This window comes from Dicentrarchus labrax, unplaced genomic scaffold (assembly GCF_905237075.1).
Source record: "Dicentrarchus labrax unplaced genomic scaffold, dlabrax2021, whole genome shotgun sequence".
NCBI lineage: Eukaryota > Metazoa > Chordata > Actinopteri > Moronidae > Dicentrarchus > Dicentrarchus labrax.
The window spans coordinates 2,736,321-2,754,378 of record NW_026136707.1 but is presented as its reverse complement, the minus strand read 5'-3'; the positions used below and the strand labels follow the sequence as shown (position 1 = coordinate 2,754,378).

General features: G+C 41.3%; 1 protein-coding gene across 1 annotated transcript in view; it reads right to left on the bottom strand.

Moving 5' to 3' along the window:
• Positions 1–14,519: 14,519 nt before the first annotated feature.
• crppa (CDP-L-ribitol pyrophosphorylase A) overlaps positions 14,520–18,058 on the bottom strand; it is a 45,982-nt gene continuing 42,443 nt past the window's right edge. Inside the window, exon 10 of the mRNA XM_051407648.1 lies at positions 14,520–15,933. Coding sequence (XP_051263608.1) covers positions 15,829–15,933 — 105 coding nt within the window. The 3' untranslated portion in view covers positions 14,520–15,828. The remainder of the gene's footprint in view (positions 15,934–18,058) is intronic.

Here is an 18,058-nt window from a genome sequence, read left to right as displayed (position 1 = left end):
AATATATGTTGTTTCTGTCAAAGTTGAATTAACTGGCTCTGTCACTTGGCAAGCTGAAAACATAAAATCTGACATGTAACTTGAAGCTGAATGAGTAAAGAGTTGCCTTTTTATATCCAGCAACATTTGTATTTTATTTATTAATTTATTTTATAAGGGACTGTGTACATTTGTTTAATAGTCACTTTCTTTCTAGCTCTGGTTTGGTCTCCACCAGCTCCTGAGGGAAATATCTGACTCTTTAGCTGCTAAATGCTCCACAGTGTTCACAAACTAGTCTCAAACTGTGTTTGTCTGCCATTTGGTGCTGAGCAGGTAGTGTTCAGTTGGTTTATCGGAACTGGGAACAGAGCTTGCCGGCCAGAAAATCAAAACAATTAGCTAAAAAAAGCTAAAAAGCTCCATAAAGCTTACGTAGTGTGATAACCCTCTGTAGCTTCGACACACACGCAAAACACCTTCTATGTTACATGAAGTCATTGGATCAATTTTTCAACAAAATTTAATGATAAATCCATTTAAAAGTGCAGCTTTAATAAAAACCAAATAAAGCTACAGTTTCAAATTAGCATGAGAATTGTCTGGATTGTGCATTTCTGAAATACAAAATGACTGTTATGAGTGACTGTTTTCTCCTTCACTGTCCACATAGTTTGGAAATGATGTCAGTTTGGTTTCACTCCAAACCAAATCACTTAATATCATTCACTTCTAAATATGACAATCAGTCTTTTCCCCTTAAAAATGGTGCAAAATAAGAACTGTAGTTTGTGACCTTGAAGAACTGTATTCAGAGTGAGCCCTGAACTTTAAAATGGCCTCCCACAAAGACTGACAGACGCATTTTAAAAAGCATCTAGACTCACTTGTTTTCTTTAGTTTTGTTCATCTATTTCGTTTTTTTGATATTTTGTGGTCTTTGTTTAATATAATATTCTTGTACTGTCTCTCTTTCTTTACTTCCTTCCGTCAATCACAGTCTAACTATTGTTTTAGAAAGAGCAACATAATTAAAGTTCACTTTATACTTCAGTATGACAAATAGATGTTGCCTCTGTGTGTCCCCCCCCCCCAGCAGATCCACGAGGTCACACATAAGCATAGCGATCATTTTACTGGTCAACATCAGGTCCATTTAATAGAGATGGAAAGAAGCTGGGATTTCTGGGGGAGTTTGAAACTGATCCCTCGCTCCCTTGTAAAAGTTGCACACTTAACTGGACGCATGCGAGGAGGTGAAATTGATCGTAGCAGAGTGGGTGTGAAATATACGCACAGCTCTTGGCCACCTGGAGGTGCGTGTGTGTGTGTGTGTGTGTGTGTGTGTGTGTGTGTGTGTGACATCTAAGACACCATGCAGGTCCCACGCACCACTGAGAGCTGGAGGTAAAGCGAGGAGCAATAACCCCAATAACTTCTACGGCTCAAATTAGCGGCACTTTTTTTAAAGAGGCCTCCCACGCAGCCATCACCACGTTCACCACCGAAAACCCTAATTATCAGCACCGAGAGCCCCGAGTTCACTCCGAAGACTGAACCTCATATGTCATCGACAGACAGACGGCCACGCCTCCCTCTTAAGAATGGGAACACTATCATAAAAGGCCTTGATGACATAAAACAAAGCGATTGGCTTTGACATGGGAGGAGATTTTAGCTCATTTGGGGTTTTTCAAAAAAGGGAACCAGTTCTGAATTGATCCTGTGCTTTATGGTCTGCTTCCCCCTCTGCGCTAGGTCGCTGGATTTATTTCTGCATCTGCACAGCAGGACATAAATCATCCTCGGACTCTCTTTCTTCTGCTCCCTCTTTCTTTTCTCTGCCCCCCTCTTTCCTCTTTTTCTCTCCCTCTGAAGCGAGGGATGTGGCTGTCTGCAGGACAGAGTCCGGCTCTCTCCCCTCCGGAAGAATTAGGCCCGCAGACATTACCACATTGTATTTTGCGGTGCGTAGTTTTTTAAAAGGGGGAACCAGTCCTGGCTCCACCACAGTCCCACTCCTGCGGGCCCCTCGGGCCTCTTTCCCTCACTCTCTAATTAGATTAGCCGGGTCCCCAATCTGGCAACACAGGGCTCCAATCTGGCAATCCGGCTACCTTTGCGGCAGCGCAATATCTGGTCTTAAGAGGAGGAAATGACCTAAATGTTGGTCAGTATGGTATTCTGTTACGCTCAATGGTGTGCTGACAAAACGACTTCAGTAATGAAGACGTTAGAGGCGAAGGAGAGAGAAGGGAAAAGAAAAAGAGGATTTACAGCCGCAAGCTCTATGAAAAGTTCTGGGCCAACCGAAGGCTTGTGGTCATGGGCAGCCATTTTGGGAGGAGAGCTGGCAGCTGAGGGAGCCATCGCAGGTCGGGTCAGTTCCAAAACAGCCAATTAGGCGCTCAGGGGCTGTTGCATATCAATAAATATCACCCGAGCATGTCGCTACTTGGAGGCCCACAGTTAATTTGCAATAAAAAGCAAAAGTGGATCTTTCAGCCGGGATGAATGCTGAAGTCACTGAAATACTACCGGCCACTCTTTGTCTCTCTCCCCTGTCTACTCTTGTGCAAGTGTTTCAGCATCTTCAAGCGTCTGAGCAGAAGGCTGTAAAATATCACAGCGCCATCGGAAAGGAAGTCATCAAGCCAACTGATGAAGCCGAAGTCGGAGCCAAAGGTTTGAACAATTTAGGAGCCTGAGAGTCTTACAGGACACTGTATTTCTGTCAGTACGAATGCTTAACCGACTGCCAAAGAGATGATTAAGAAATATAAAGAAAACACAAAGTGAGTCTGTGCGTGAAAAAGGAAATAAAAAAAAAAGCAGTTAAAACTGAACAAGGACGGTCAAACGGTACAGAACTTCCCGCAGCGAAACACATGTGCAGACAAGACTAATCCAGCCGTGCACTAAATTCCACTGCCAGCCATCTAGATGGGACGTGACAGTATAAAACATAGGAGGACGTCTGGAGATTTCACTGACAGGAAGTGAGTGCTGTGAATGATTCGGCCTCATAAATCATTTTTTGGGGGAGAGATGCAGGGAGCTTCCAAAACCCGGAGTCTTTTTCATGCAAAACTGATGAGTTGATCCCTCAAAGGGTGCTGCTGTGAGCGCTGGTGTGTGTGTGTGTGTGTGCGTGTGTGTATCGCAGCTCCCACGCTATAACACAAATCAAGATGTTATGGCAGGTCGCGATGACTAACTTGCTGTTGTTGTGTTTGAGGTTTTCGTTGCGGAGAAAATAGTTACAATCCTTCACCGTGGCCCCAGAGGGAGCCGAGGCTCTGAGCTCGGGCCTCGGGTGAAGGGGGAGAGTCCTGAGTCAGGGAGACATGTTCATGGGAAAGATCAACTGGGGATTTGTCTCTATGGTGTAGTTAGTCTATGAATGTGTGTGAGTGTGTGTGTGTGTGTGTGTGTGTGTGTGTGTGAAAGAGGCAGCTGAGTTTGAGCCTATATTCACAGTAAGTCAAATAAAATTGTTTTGGCTTTCACATTCACACTGAGCTTCCGTTTTTTGTCCTGATAAGCAGATCTTTCTGAAAAGTTCTCTCTCTGAAGAAGTTAGTCTCACGTTAAAGGTCCAGTGTGTAACATTTAGGAGTATAATCAATAGTGTATAATCACCTGAATGTAGGAACTGTTGTGTTTTAGCTACGGTTTAGAGACACTGCAGGTTGCCTTTAATGGAGTCCGCCATGTTGAACAACCATGTTCAGCTGGTTGCAATCTGAAACTTCACAGCTCGATGCCACTAAGTCCTTTAAGTTGTGTTTTTCTAACACGTGATTGTCAAACTTAACAGTTAAAGTACTTTCATGTGGGTGGTGGTGACTGGATTCCCAGCAAAGCTAAAAGACAATAAATGTATCTTGCAGTATTTACTAAATGCACCAAGCACCTCCTGCCTCACATTCCTGCATATGTCAATGAACAGTGAACACAACAGTTGCACGGGGACTGCCCATTGTTGGCACATTATTACAAAACCCCAATAGTCTGAAAAATGTCCCACTGGACCAAAAGCCCATAATCCTTCAAACAAAAACCCGCCGCTCTGAAGACTTATTTTTCAGAAAATACCCACTTTCCCTTAAGTTTTTGTGTCCTTAATGTCCTTCAGTCATTTTTCATGTAAAAATATTTCATGGTTCCAGCTTCTCAAATGTGAGGATTTTGCCACTTTTAAATCATCTTTAATTTTGTATTGTTGGTTGGACAAAACAAGCATTGTGAAGGTTTTCACTTCGGGCTCTGAGTAAGTGAGATGGGCCTTTTAAACAGATCAAATTAACCCATAAACACATTATTCGATAATGAAAAATAATCATTAGTTGCAGTCCTATACAAAATAACTCAAAATGAGCTGCACATCAATCTAACCTTGGGAGGCAGCTAGACTTGCGAGATCAGAAAATCATGTGAGAATCCATCTTGCCAGGCTTCAATCTAATGTGTTTGTGGCCGAAACAGTAGCACCGGACTAATCAGCGTCCTTTGAGGAAGTAGCAATCGCTACAATGGTTGGCACTAGGTGTGACGCAGATAGACGACAACAATGGAGGTGAGCGTAGTTGCTGCTAGCATCAGTTAAATTAAGAACTGGAGAGTATTTCTTAATTGAAGGCACTAAAGGCTTTTCCCTCTTCTTCCGACTACTACGTTTTATGGTTCATTGATCTGACTGCTTGAAGTTTAAGTACATTTTCCTGATTATACTTATACACTTGTAGTTAAGTAACATTTTCAATGCAGGACTTTTACTTGTAACAGAGTATTTTCCAGTGCTGTAGTCAAAAGACAAGACCAAGACCAGGACTAGTCGAGACGGAGTCAAGACCGGGTCCAAATAAGAGACAGAGTCAATAAAAAATGTTTTGGCCATTGCCAATGAGATGAGTTTTGGCAGCCAAGCACAGGATTGCAAGTGATATTGATTGGTAGTAACCATGGTTACTAGGTGGCCAATGCCTCTTCTAGATTAATTAAACCAATACCCGTTTTCTGAACAAGAATGTTTTATCAATGGTTTTATTTTGAAGGAGGAAAGTGCTTCAGAAAAAAAGAAAAAGAAAATATCTGGATCAAATAGAATATTTGATATTTGATAATATACTGTAACTAATGGTCAAGTGCTGAGTGCACATACCAACAACAAAGTCCACCTAGTACTACAGCACTGGTATTTTCAGTGTGGTATTAGTACTTTTACTTCATTAAAGGATCTGAATATATTTCTTCTACCACTGCTGATCCTTTAGGGGTCTAATACTTCTACCGGTACATACTGTTCATACTTAAAACTAGTCCACGGCTGATGGAGAATAGCTAATCAGACATTTATTAATAGTAGATCATAAGTTTACAGTCTGTTTGTGTGGGTGTGTGCTGTAATGGATGGACGTCCCGTCTCGCCTGCTGGAGGTGGGCTTGATTGAACGGTGCCTGGAGGAGTTGAGGAATAAAGAAAGCAGCCAGGATGGATGCAGAGAGGCGACGCCGAGCTCGGCTGATATTTCATCGTCTGAATCACGAACCGATCTGCAACATGGCTGTCAGCATGATGGAGGTCTTATCTTGGAGGGCGCGAGCGGGGGGAGTGAACTCACCGGACCAACGGCCAAATCCACAGCTGCTTCCAACTAACTCCAGCCCTCTCTCTCTCTCAGTTTCAGCTCGATTCAATTAACTTTATTGGCACCAATTCAAGATAAGACATCAGTGTCTTGTTCTGACTCTCATTCTCTTCTTCTATCAGCTTCTGTCAGTGAGTCCTTCAGTAGCTGAACGGTTCTTTCTTTTCTTTCTTTCTTTCTTTCTTTCTTTTTTCTTTCTTTCTTACTTCCTTCGATTTCTTCCTTTGCATGTTCTGCTTCCTTTCTTTCTTCCTTCCTCCCTTTGTTTCTTTGCATTTCTGTTTCATTCCAGGTTTCTGCTTCCTTCCTGCCTTTCTTCCTTTCCATTTTCTGCTTCCTTGCTTTCTTTCTTCCTTCCTTCCTTTCCTTTGTTTCTTTCCATGTTTTCCCCCTATTTCTATGATCCTTTCATTTCTTTCTTCTCTTTTCTTTCTTTCTTCCTTCCTGCCAGTATATCTTTCCTTCTATTTTGTACCTTCTTCCTTACTTATTCTTCTGTCTCTCTATACTTTGCTTCATCCTGACTTTCTTCTTTAAGTCAATTTTTTAGCTTTTTTCTTTCTTTCCTCAACCCTTTCCTTTCTTTTCTAATCCCTTCCTTCCTATCTTCTTTCCATCCTTTCATTGCTTTAATCCTTTCTTCCTTCTTTTGTGTCTTTCCTCTTGTTTCTTCACAGTTTCACCTGTTGTAAATAAAAGTTTGTCACATTCCTTCTTCACTTCAACATCATGTGAACACTCTCTGCACCGTCCCGCGTGTTTTGGGACATCCTCATTTATAAAGACTATTACAGCGAAAACACAAGAAGAGACACACATTCACATCCACAGCAGATGAGTCATTCCCTCCTCTTCTCCCCCGATGATGGAGCACCCATTAACCCACAGCACCCAGCCGCCTCCAAACACAAATAATCAGCTCTGATGTGCCATCGCGTCCTCCCACTGCCATAATTGTAGAAAATTGTTGGACCTAATTTGGACCAATTCACCCTATTACTAAACTCTCTCTTACATCTAATCCCCCCTCTGGCATTGGTAATGTAGACAAGGTTTGGATTGCAGTCCTGCTGAGTGAAGGAGTCCGCAAAGATTACAAGGCCAGAAAGCTTCTTCTGTTCTGATGTTACACATTGTACATAAAGACATTGTACACAGACATATTGTACGTTGAGACATTGTACGTTGAGACATTGTACACAGAGACATTGTACATAGAGACATTGTACACAGAGACATTGTACATAGAGACATTGTACACAGAGACATTGTAGAGACATTGTACGTTGAGACATTGCACGTTGAGACATTGTACATAGAGACATTGTAGAGACATTGTACGTTGAGACATTGTACATAGAGACATTGTACATGTACAGGTGTACTGGATCCATTATTTAGTATCTTTATATTAAGATTGGATGTGATGTGAAAGGATTTGGGCGTAGTGACAAACCCACTGTACATAATTATTACCCAACTCTCCATCTCTGTGTCTAAGTTTTTAAGCCTCTTTTAGCTCATTGTTTTGGTTTTATTATACATTCAGGGTACTGTTTTGATCCAGTCTCAACCTTGTTTCCAGCAACAGAAACAGGTAGCTGTTTTTTTAGCAACCAAGCTTTGATTAACCAACCCCGCACCAGACAGCAGGCAGACAAGTGGCCAGATTTTAATGAATGCAGCTTTAAGTACAGTTTTGAGGTATTGGTACATTCTTTGGACATTTGTACTTTGAGAGACTTTCAACTTCCAGTGTTACACTATTAAAGGGGAACTTGGCAGCTCTAGCCATTTCTTCGCTGGTTTTCACTTTTGTCGTCGCATGTTTTCTCAACGAGCTCCCCCTACAGCTCTGGGACGTATATTTCAAAACACTGTCGTAAAAAAAACTCACTTGCAGCACCCTCCTCCCCCTTTCTACCGCTGCTGATGTGCATTTGTTGCCGGGCAACTTTTTCGTGTGGAGTCTACCGAGGTGGGTAATACATTCATCGTCACTTGTTCTTATAGCCGGCGTGGCTAACCGGTATTGAGGGGGGCGTGTGCGTTTATATGGAATTGCCGTAGAGCAGTTTGTGTGTCTCGCTCGTTCTCGTTTCTCACGATACTTCCTATTTCCAACTTAACGGGACGGTAGTCCCAAAGTTGCAAGGTTGGTTTTCCGCCTGGGGACGCTAGGGGGAGCGGGGAAAGTCACCATTTTCACCGGAACAGGCCATTTAACCATCCAAATGATTTCTAAACGGGTCTATTAAGTTGAAATAGTTGCCAAGTTAATATCATCAAGATAAAGTGTGTTCTATAAGACAACAGAACAACGTAACCATATAAAGGAAAACTGAAACCAAGAATGTCCTCTGTCCTCTGCTCAGTGTATTTTTTGAAAGAAAAACTTGATTTTCATTAATCAGATTCAGGCAGTAGCCTGTAGACCATTTTTACACCTGGAGGACAGAACTTGCATCGCACTGTGATGTTGTTCTCTTTCTGCTTTAAAGACAAAATAATGGTGAAATTTCCATTCAGTGAAGGCTGTTTTTTTTTTTTACTAGTGGCCATGATAACAAACTGACAGCTTTAAGATTAGCTATGTTTCGAAACCAGAGTGCTGTAGTGAGAATTGTGAAGTGTTGTAATGTGTGTGTGCATGGTAGTATACCACTCATTATTTTAAAATGTATTTTAAAATTGTAATCACTTTATATATATATATATATATATATATATATAATTACATTAATTAGTAACTGTAATCTGATTACATCTTTTTTTCTCTACTTGTAATGGATGTATTTTATCATGTATCATAATTATGTAGCTCTCTAACATGTAATCTGTTACTCCCAAAGTCTGTCTACTTCCCACTTTTACTCCATTACATGTCAGCTATAGTTACTTGTTATTTGTAAATTTACAGTGAGAATAAAATATTTCTATTATCATTCTTTCCTTCCCTCTTTCATTCTTCATCTAATTTCATTCTAAGTTCCCCAAAGTGGACAAAAGGTTTTTCATCCAAACTCCGTTAACACTTTTACTGTAGATTTTTCTTTTAAAGGATTCCTTTAACCTCCACCACTGATGTTGCTCGCAGGCATTACCTCTGTGGTGAAGAAAAAACCTTTATTTTAGACTACTGAATAAAACCCGGCCTTCATCTGCGGCAGATCTTCACAACATTGCCACTCAACACCGGGTTGCTCACCATACGGTTGTGGTTCACCACAGCACCACCGTGGGCCCCCGGGGGCCTGTCCACATATGCAGAGGCTGCAGCGGGCAGATGAGGCTTCACACTGACTGACTGGTTGGTTGACCGACTGAATCTCCATTTCCAGCAGGTTGTTTCAGACGTAGCTGTCAGCGAGAGATCCCACGTCCTGCTGAGTCTCATTTATAAGGCGAGCCTCAGCTGTGTGTGGACCAGTGACAGCTCAGGAGGGGAGAAATGTGGAATTCATTTGGCCCTCAGGAGCGGTGAGCTCGTTGGGGCGGAGGAAATATGTGGGAGTGGGTACGGGGGCCGCAGAAGACAGAACAATGAAAAAATATAATAGAGAGTTGTATGGTATTTGAACACCAGCACGCAAGACTGAATGAAAGTTATTCCCCAACAGTGTTGACCCCTGTCATCTTTTCCTAATGCTGGATTTATCCAGTAACATTTGTTTTCCACACACAGTATTTTCTCAGTTGCCTTCAAGTGCTGTGGGAAATTATATATTTTTTTTATTGAAAACACATTAAAGATCTCTGATTTTGTTATGGTGGCCAAAGAGTGTCATCAAATCCCCAAATTTCCAACTTACTTCCTGAACGTGGACAATCAATCAATACAAATCTATACTGTTTATGTTATTTGAATGTAACATTGTGCTGGTTGATTTCTTGATTACATGTTCTTATGTTTGGCCAATTGCCTTCTAAGTTGAGTCCTGATTTATAACACAGGTGGAAGAAGTATTCAGAGCCTTTACTTCAATAAAAGTACTTGTACACTGTGGAAATACTCATCTACATGTAATAATCCTGCATTCAAAACCTTACTTAAAGGTCCAGTGTGTAACATTTATGAGGATCTATCGGCAGGAATGGAATATAATATTCATAGGGATGTTTCCATTAGTGTATAATCACCTGAAAATAAGAATTATTGTGTTTTTGTTGGCATAAAATTAGCTGTTTTTTATTTATGGCTCATTTTAATATGAACACAACCTAATATGACCTGAAAAGTCGTCCACACCAGGATGTTACAGGCAGCAAAAGACGGTAACACAAAACCACATCTGATCATTAAAATCACCCATCTATCGCAGGTCGCTCTTCTTCCAGCGTTTTTAGGTGCTTTTCTCAAAAGACATCATAGTGTTGGAGCCTTAGCAAGAGGAGCATGTGTCATTAAATTCTCTCCCTCTTGGATTTTCCCAGACTCGCTTGGTCTCTAAACCTCATCCAGACCACCACAATCACAGCTTAACTCCCCAAATTCTGTATAAACTCATTTCTCCACACACTGACATCACCCCCAACGTGTTTACACTGCAGCTCCTCCGCACTGTGATCTCACAGCAGTCGTTTTAACATCCATCTGTTCCGCTGTAGCTTGCTGGATCTCTTAATCAGAATTTTACAGCACCTTCAATTGCAATAATTGTGGCTGTATGTGAGACAGCAAACTTGCATACAATTGCTTAGACTCTGTGGTTAGACTGTTGAGTATTTGTTTGAAATCCACCATGAAATTCAAGGGTAATCTCCACCAGATGGCACTATTGTCCACAGATGTTTCTCTCTGAGCTCAGGTGCCACTTTTTGGGGCGCTTTAATCTGAAGTGACTTCCAGTGCTGCAAACATTTATATTAAATTTATGTTTATATTGTTAGCATTGGTGGGAATCCATGGAAATCCAACCCTGACGGCATTGTGTTATAACTACAGCAACACAAACAATCCCACGGAACAAATCCGAGTGAGTTTCATACTCCGGGAACCAGACATTGTGGGTTTGCAATGACTTCATGAGGTCAAATTCCTGAACACCTTCCCTCCTGTATTCACGGCTGCGTTATTGTATTTGGCGTCCCACCTCACAAAGCTTCCTGAACAGTCCAAAGTCCTCATATTCTTAGTCTGCTCTTTTGACCTTCTCGCTGTGTTTGTTTTGTAGTCTCCAGGAAGAAGTGCTTTCTTGTGGTTTCTCTCCGTGTGCCCCAATGTGAGGCGTTGCTGGCGCGGATGAGCCACTTTTATTGTGATCCAGATTTGGGAATCCTTCGGGCCAGGATGAATTTGCACACGGGAATCTAAATTTAGGGTTGTCACATTCATTTCGAACCCGGGTGCACTTTGAGACACACGCGGAAAACTTGCAGTGAAAGTGGTTGTATGGGCACAGAGCACAGGGCTCTATTGCAATACCAACAGTGGAGGGAATGTAACAAAGTACATTTACTTAAAGGTTCAGTGTGTAACAGTTAAGAAGGTCTGTTGGCAGATATTTAGTAGTGTATAATCACATGAAAATAAGAATTATATATATATAATATATATATGCTTGGAAGGCTGAGCTGTTTTCAAATGGTTGCAATCTGCAACTTCCCCACTTGATGTCACTGAATCCTGCAAAGATTTGAGGTTCTTGTACATATTATTTTATATATGATCATTTTCATTTTATGCTATACTTTATGCTTTGATTCAATTACATCTCAGAGGCAAATATTGTACTTGTTTCTCCACTACATTTGTATGACAGCTTTAGTTACTTTTCAGACTGCAATATTTCATACCCATCCTGTCCAGTGAAAAGCATGAATCTCTAAATTAGGTGATATGAATATTTGTGATGAACTGAAAGATTAATCATTCCTTTATTGATTGAGAAAATTATCCTGCTTCTTAAGCTAAATTATTATATTATAATTATTTAAAAACCTGCTCAGATTAGCACATAAAAGTTGACTTTTTAGAGATACGTTGATCTCAGATGACAGCGACGCTACAAACATATGATGATCTTACAGAATATGATGTATGGCTTTAGATGAAACTACCCAACAGTATATAAAGCAGTTAAAATGAGCAAGAGTTTGGTATTAGTACTTTTACTTGAGTAAAGGATCTGAATACTTCCTCCACCGCTGAATACCAAAGCCATAATCATACCAAGGCCAGAAATATTGCGGCCGGCCGGTCAGGGTGACGACGTGCTGTCTGAGCCTGGCAGACCTACAGACAGTCAAACTGTGGCATCTGGCTTCAGTCTCCCCTCCCTGAAGCACCAGCGGTGGCCTTATCTAAACAGGACCTGGTCTGAGGTATCAGCCAAGGCCCGTGGCTCTGGTTAGCATTCAGCTAGTGTGGCTCAGACAACAACACATTACAGCAGCTACAACAACCAGGACCGAACCACCTGGCAGCACCTACAACTACAGCGTTATGGGGGGGTTAATCCTAGGCTGAGGAAATTAAAAAGAGATAGATCCTAATACTACTCCAAAATATTACACTCGTGTGTTTCCAAGAAAGTTTGAAATAGCTGCAGGCCAAGTTTTTCTCTCTGAAGGATGACAATCATAGGTCAAAGGGGTTTTTTGATGTCTTTATTAGAGATTTGACAGTAGAGAGCTGACAGGAGGAGACAGATATGTGGAACCACATGCAACAAAGATCTCCATCCAGACTCCAACTGCAGACATTGCGGTTCACTGTCAGAGCCTTAAACCCACGTCAGGATTTTTTAAAAGCTGTTTTTTTCCTGTCAACACTTTAAAAAAACCCAAGACTGATATTTCCTACTGACTGTCATCAAAGGGCTCAGTGACCTTCATCATAAAAGGAACAGATAATGAAAACCTCATCATCTTCATCATCTTAGCAAAACATTATCCACAATTTGCCACAGTAGCAGAAACCCTTGCAAAGTTCAGACAAGTCCAATATGGCCCCCTAGTGGAGAAGATGTGTCTAACAATCCCCTCATAGCAGACGTATTAACCATTATGTCCACCAGGTGTCACTATACTCAAAGGAATACATTGTGTACACATCTTCACCACAGCCTGACACCTGATCACTGCTCCAGGAATGGTAATAGTCATTGATAATGTCCTTCCACACAGACTTTTCATTCCTCTTGTTAATCAGTGAATTGAACAGTTTTCCAACTGTAACTGAAAACCTTCTCCTTCTTCTTTTAAATGACACAATACTGATACTTTCCCTGAAATTGAAAGATTTAAAGATCTATACATCTAACACATCGCTGATGGTTGGTTGGCTTTTTGGTTTTGTTGACAATAAGAGAAATATTTTAAAAAAGGCCAGGCTTCTCCTTTAACACAGCGTACCCAGAGGTACAGTGAAGAGGAAAAAAACCAACAACATACAGATGGGCAACAAATTAAAAGGGAAATCCTGAGTGAATGAATAAAAACACAACAAATGCAGATGCTTGCACACATGTTACACTATTAGTAGCTGGCAGCACTCATTGTATGTCACAGCGGGTTACAATCTCCTGAGATATCCATGAAATATAAGCATATGTTCATTACAGGAATCCGAAGACGGAGCTTCTCTCGCCTGGGGCGGCTCTCTATCAACAGTTGGAATTCCAGCAAGCTGCAGAGGACGGAGGAGTGCAGGAAACTGGAGATGCCCTGGAAGTGTGAGAGGCGTACACACAGCGACGAGGCCTTTGTGGCCATCTAAGGAATGTTCCGGCATCAACACTTTTAGAGACTCTTTGATGTGCAACGCTGTTTTCCCTCCTTCCTGTGACAAATACATGATCCTGAGGGCCGCTGCAGTCACCTCTGTGAATACACAAAGGTTAATGTTTGTCACATTTTCAGATTAATATATTGACATTTTGTTGTTCTCATCAGAGATGGAACATTACAGTGAACATTTACTCAATTAATGTACTTTTCCGCTTCTCCTCCATCACATTAGTGAGGAAAAATATTGCACTTTTACTCCACTGCATCCCTCTGACAGCTGTAATCACTAGTTAATCTGCAGATTAAGATTTTACCTTCAACATGAGATAAATATCACTGTATTTTGTGGATGATCTAAATCGGATCTCAACCAAAAAGAAAGCAAGAAGAGAGGAGCCAAATCCAAGATTTCTCTGAACATACATCACAGAAGGACATAAGTGCTTGTTATTTCACTCATGACGACCCTCTGGCCTGTTTGATTTCAGCTTCTCTTGCAGGTTCATTTAATTCTTAGACAGGAACATCCACTTGGGCTGACTGGGAGCAGCCCAGTGCTAGTCATCATCATCATGCATCTTGTCTTGTGGAAAGAAAGCATGACACACGTCTACCTGAGGGAGGTCATCGCTCTCTCCCCCCCCCCCATCACCGGCCTCTGCACAGTAATTATGCTGCAGGGTCTGGTGGTTTTAGAGCCGCTTCACTGCAGGAAACTGGAGCCTCCTCTGTATGAAGCTGCATTAAAGCATCCATTAAAGGTTCGGTGTGTAATGTTTATGACGATCTATTGGCAGGAATGGAATATAATATTCGCAGGTATGTTTTCATTAGTGTATAATCGGCCATCGTAGTTTCTCCCTTGCGCTTGGAAAGGGAGGGTGAAGCGAGTGAGTTGCAATATGCAAATCCTATACACTGGTCCTGTAAGGCCTTCAGTGATGCATGAGGTCGCAGACAGACAACCAGACCTGAATCTAAACTTTAGGAACTTTAGGAATCTTCTAACAAACCTGAATGTGTGTTTGCAGAGCCAGGAGGTGGCTGAAGTGCTCATGAGCAAGACATTTGTTACAACATTAGTGAATTTAGGGTTTATGGTAAAATCTGAATATTCTGTAGATAGATTTCCTGAAAAAAACTCAAAAGAACAGGACATAATACGAAAAACATCTTTATTACACCATATTTATTGTTTTAATGGAGTACAAAAATATAACACCCTCTTAATACATTAGTGTTCACTTTATCCAGTACAGTAGTTGTACTGTTATCAATAGCACCCAACGTGCTCCTCAATCACTCACTTCATCTCACTGATAAACCATTTGACAGCATTTTGGGGGGTGGGGGTATATACTGTTGTTCATGTTCATACACATCTTTTACAACAGTAAGTATCAGCTCATCTGGACTGACGGTTTTGGGGGCTGTCATCCTGCGATCATCAGCAGGACCCATGAAATCAAAGTCTGACAGCAGGTCATTCTGCACTTTACTGCTTCTCATGTATATCATTTCAAATATCTGGTGCCCACAAAGCCCACAAATAGAAATAACTGATTATGAGCATTATTAGTCAGCACTCGTTTAATGAATAATGACGACCACGTATGAACAGGACGAAACAGAGGCGTCTTTCACAGTAATTTTAGGAAGGGAACTGCTACAATAAAGTCCGATTCAAGCAGTGAATATGACTACCGTGGTTACCAAATGATTATCGTAAACACATTTGTTGCTTATACAAAGCCTGGATGATAGGTAGCCTCCAACTTACAGCAGTGACAGTGTTCGCATAGGTGCTACTTAAACACACTCAATCATTCACATGAACTATGATCCTCCCTGCTCTTTTGTGGTTTATTGAAGAGGACAAAACTGGGGACTAAAAAACAAGAAAAACATACAGCAGCTTTAAAATCAGTCAGTTTTAACTTCTCATCAGTGATTGCAAATACGGGGAAGTTTTTGTGACTAATGTGGAGAGGAGACTGGTCCACATTACTGGTGCATCTGCCATTTTACCAACCAAACATGTTTTAGACTAAACCACTGCGGTTAAATGTTGGTTGACTATAGTAAAGACTAGCTGAACCTTTCACTGCCACATTTTTAGCAGAAACCTGCGTTACAACAGTCCGGTTTACCAGGCAGGGTAGGATTCAGCAAAATGATGCTACTGAATTGGATAGAAAGTTAAGGATTGTGGAGCTTGAAGCACACCTGGGAATAAAACTCAGGATATCTCTGCCTCTGCTGCTTTGATTTTAAAAGCTATTTTTTCAAGTTGATCTCTAGAAAGTCCCCAAACTTTATGGGGCAGCAGGACTTGATCGTGGGAGTATCCCTTTAACCTTGTTATATCTGATAAAGAGATGGATTTAGAACAGACAAAAAGGACGTCTCATCCATGCAGCGTTCATGTGGCACACCGAGGGGGATTTCCTGGTGGTGCTGCTTCCCCTCACGCCTGCAGAAGCTGTCCCACCAGGGCAGGGCTCCTCTCCCGGATCAGGGCTGATGTGATCTCAGCGACCTTCAAGACTGACCTCTCCCAACGCTCTGTGTCCTGAGAGAGAGAGAGGAGGGAAGAAGAGGAGGAGGAGGACAGACAGGGAGGTCATTTGTTAAAGAACAGAAAATTACAGACAGACACGCTAGCAACACGCTACCTCACTCATTACGTGAGCTCAGTAGTAAGATCCTGCAATAACAAACTCAGACATCCCCACGCAGATTCACATTTGTTCGTGTTTATCTTTTCTCTCTATAGTCACGACTCCGTTTGAGTCATCCAAATGTTTGTAGACCAGCGCTTCGGTTTATGGGACTGCCAGCAGCATCCAGTTAGCGTTAGCAGCCGGTTCAAACTAGTGGGACAAAGTTGAACCATACCCATGTTGTTCCACTTGTAACAATGGCAACAAAGTAAGAAACAGACCCGTCATGAAGGAGTTACAACATCGATGATTTGACAAATGGTAAAAAGGAAGTCGGGAAGGTTTCAAATTTAGCATCAGCTGCCATTTTCTTTAAAAATGACGACACTCGTAAAAATATCCTGGATCCTGAACTTCCCACAAGGATGCTCCACACGAGGGAAAAATCCTGGGCTGCGTTTCTGTTCGAGTCAACTTCAAGGTCAAATAAACAGAGCATAAAGTAAACGGCAATCTGAATTCACCACATTTAATTTGATTCTAAGAATCACAAAATCTGGTGGAGGATTTTCGTGACTCCCATGTTATTTTATGGCTTGTTCAATCAACAGACGGAAGCAATTTTCCCCTGAAGGCGGGCGGGGGGGGGGACTGCCACAGAATGAAGGCACTTTCTTTTTTCACAAATTTGTGTTAATGTCAAGTCCTCTGAAGCTTGTGAACCAATAAGGCCTACTTTGAGATTTATGGTGCATGATATTGGACAGATCTACGCTAAACCACACGTTAGACAAAAGCAGACCATAGATTTACATTCTCTCATTCACTCAGTGTGTGTTTTTTTTTTTTTTAAAGACGAACTTCACTGTTGTGGTTGTTTTGCTTTTGTGATTCCTCTCTTCTCTATCTCTTTCTTCTTTTTTTTTCTCTCTGCAGACCGCCTGCACAATGCACTTTTAATGGTTTTCACTCCCCTGACTCCATTCCTTAGTCTACAGCGACTCCCTACTTTGATTTAGTTTCTTGATGAGGCCTAAGACTGACCTGTTTTCCATCTTTCAAAAGGGCTGCAGTTCAAGGAGCTTTACTTTGTTTTAACCACAGGCTTGTTCCTCACTCAGATTTATGCTTCATGCTCTACCTGGACTTTTTCATAAATGGGTCGTGGACTTTAATAAGGCTTTTGACAGAGCTTTTGATGTAGCAGCATGCATGAGGGAGAAAATATAAAAGATTTTCATTTCTTGAAACTTTTAAAAATATATACCACTGAGAGCAGAAAAAAAGGATGTATGCCACAGAGGAGAGCAAGAAGAAAGGCCAGGGTTTCTACTTTCTGCAAATACTTTCACATACATGAGCTCTGCATTTAAATACTTTCAATGTTACACTTACATGTTAAATTAAAGGATAACTTAAATATTGGATCTTATTTTTCAGAGTTCACCTCTTTTAGTGTTGCTATGTCTGTTGAGCTTTTAATTCTCTGCACATATGCATTAAAAGTCCAGTGTGTAGGATATAGTGGCATCTAGTGGTGTAGTTGAAGATTTTAACTCACTCGCTTCACCCTCCCTTTCCAAGTGCAAGGGGGAAACTATGGTGGCTGCAAAACGCTTAAAGAAAACCCCCAAAACGATTCTTCTTTTCAGGTGATATACATTAATGAAAACACATTTATGAATATTATATTATTATATTCAATTTCTACCAATAGATCCTCCTACATTTTACACACTGGACCTTTAATATTGAAATCTTTTGAGAAAGTCAGTCCTTGATTTGAGGGCCGAACCCGACTAAACGGTGCACAATAAAGCAAAACAGACAGGTTGCTGAGAGTCACGTGTACGGTGACACTTTGTCCATGTATAATTAAAAGATACCTTTCTGAGAAATTGCCTTCCAGTAGTTTCCCAGACTTCGTTTTAGCTGCATTTCCTTTTCATTGTGGTGGTCTCCATCATATTCCACCTAAATCTACATAGCTTCTGACTTGCAATTTTCCCCACTGGGCATAGCGTAGCAAAAACG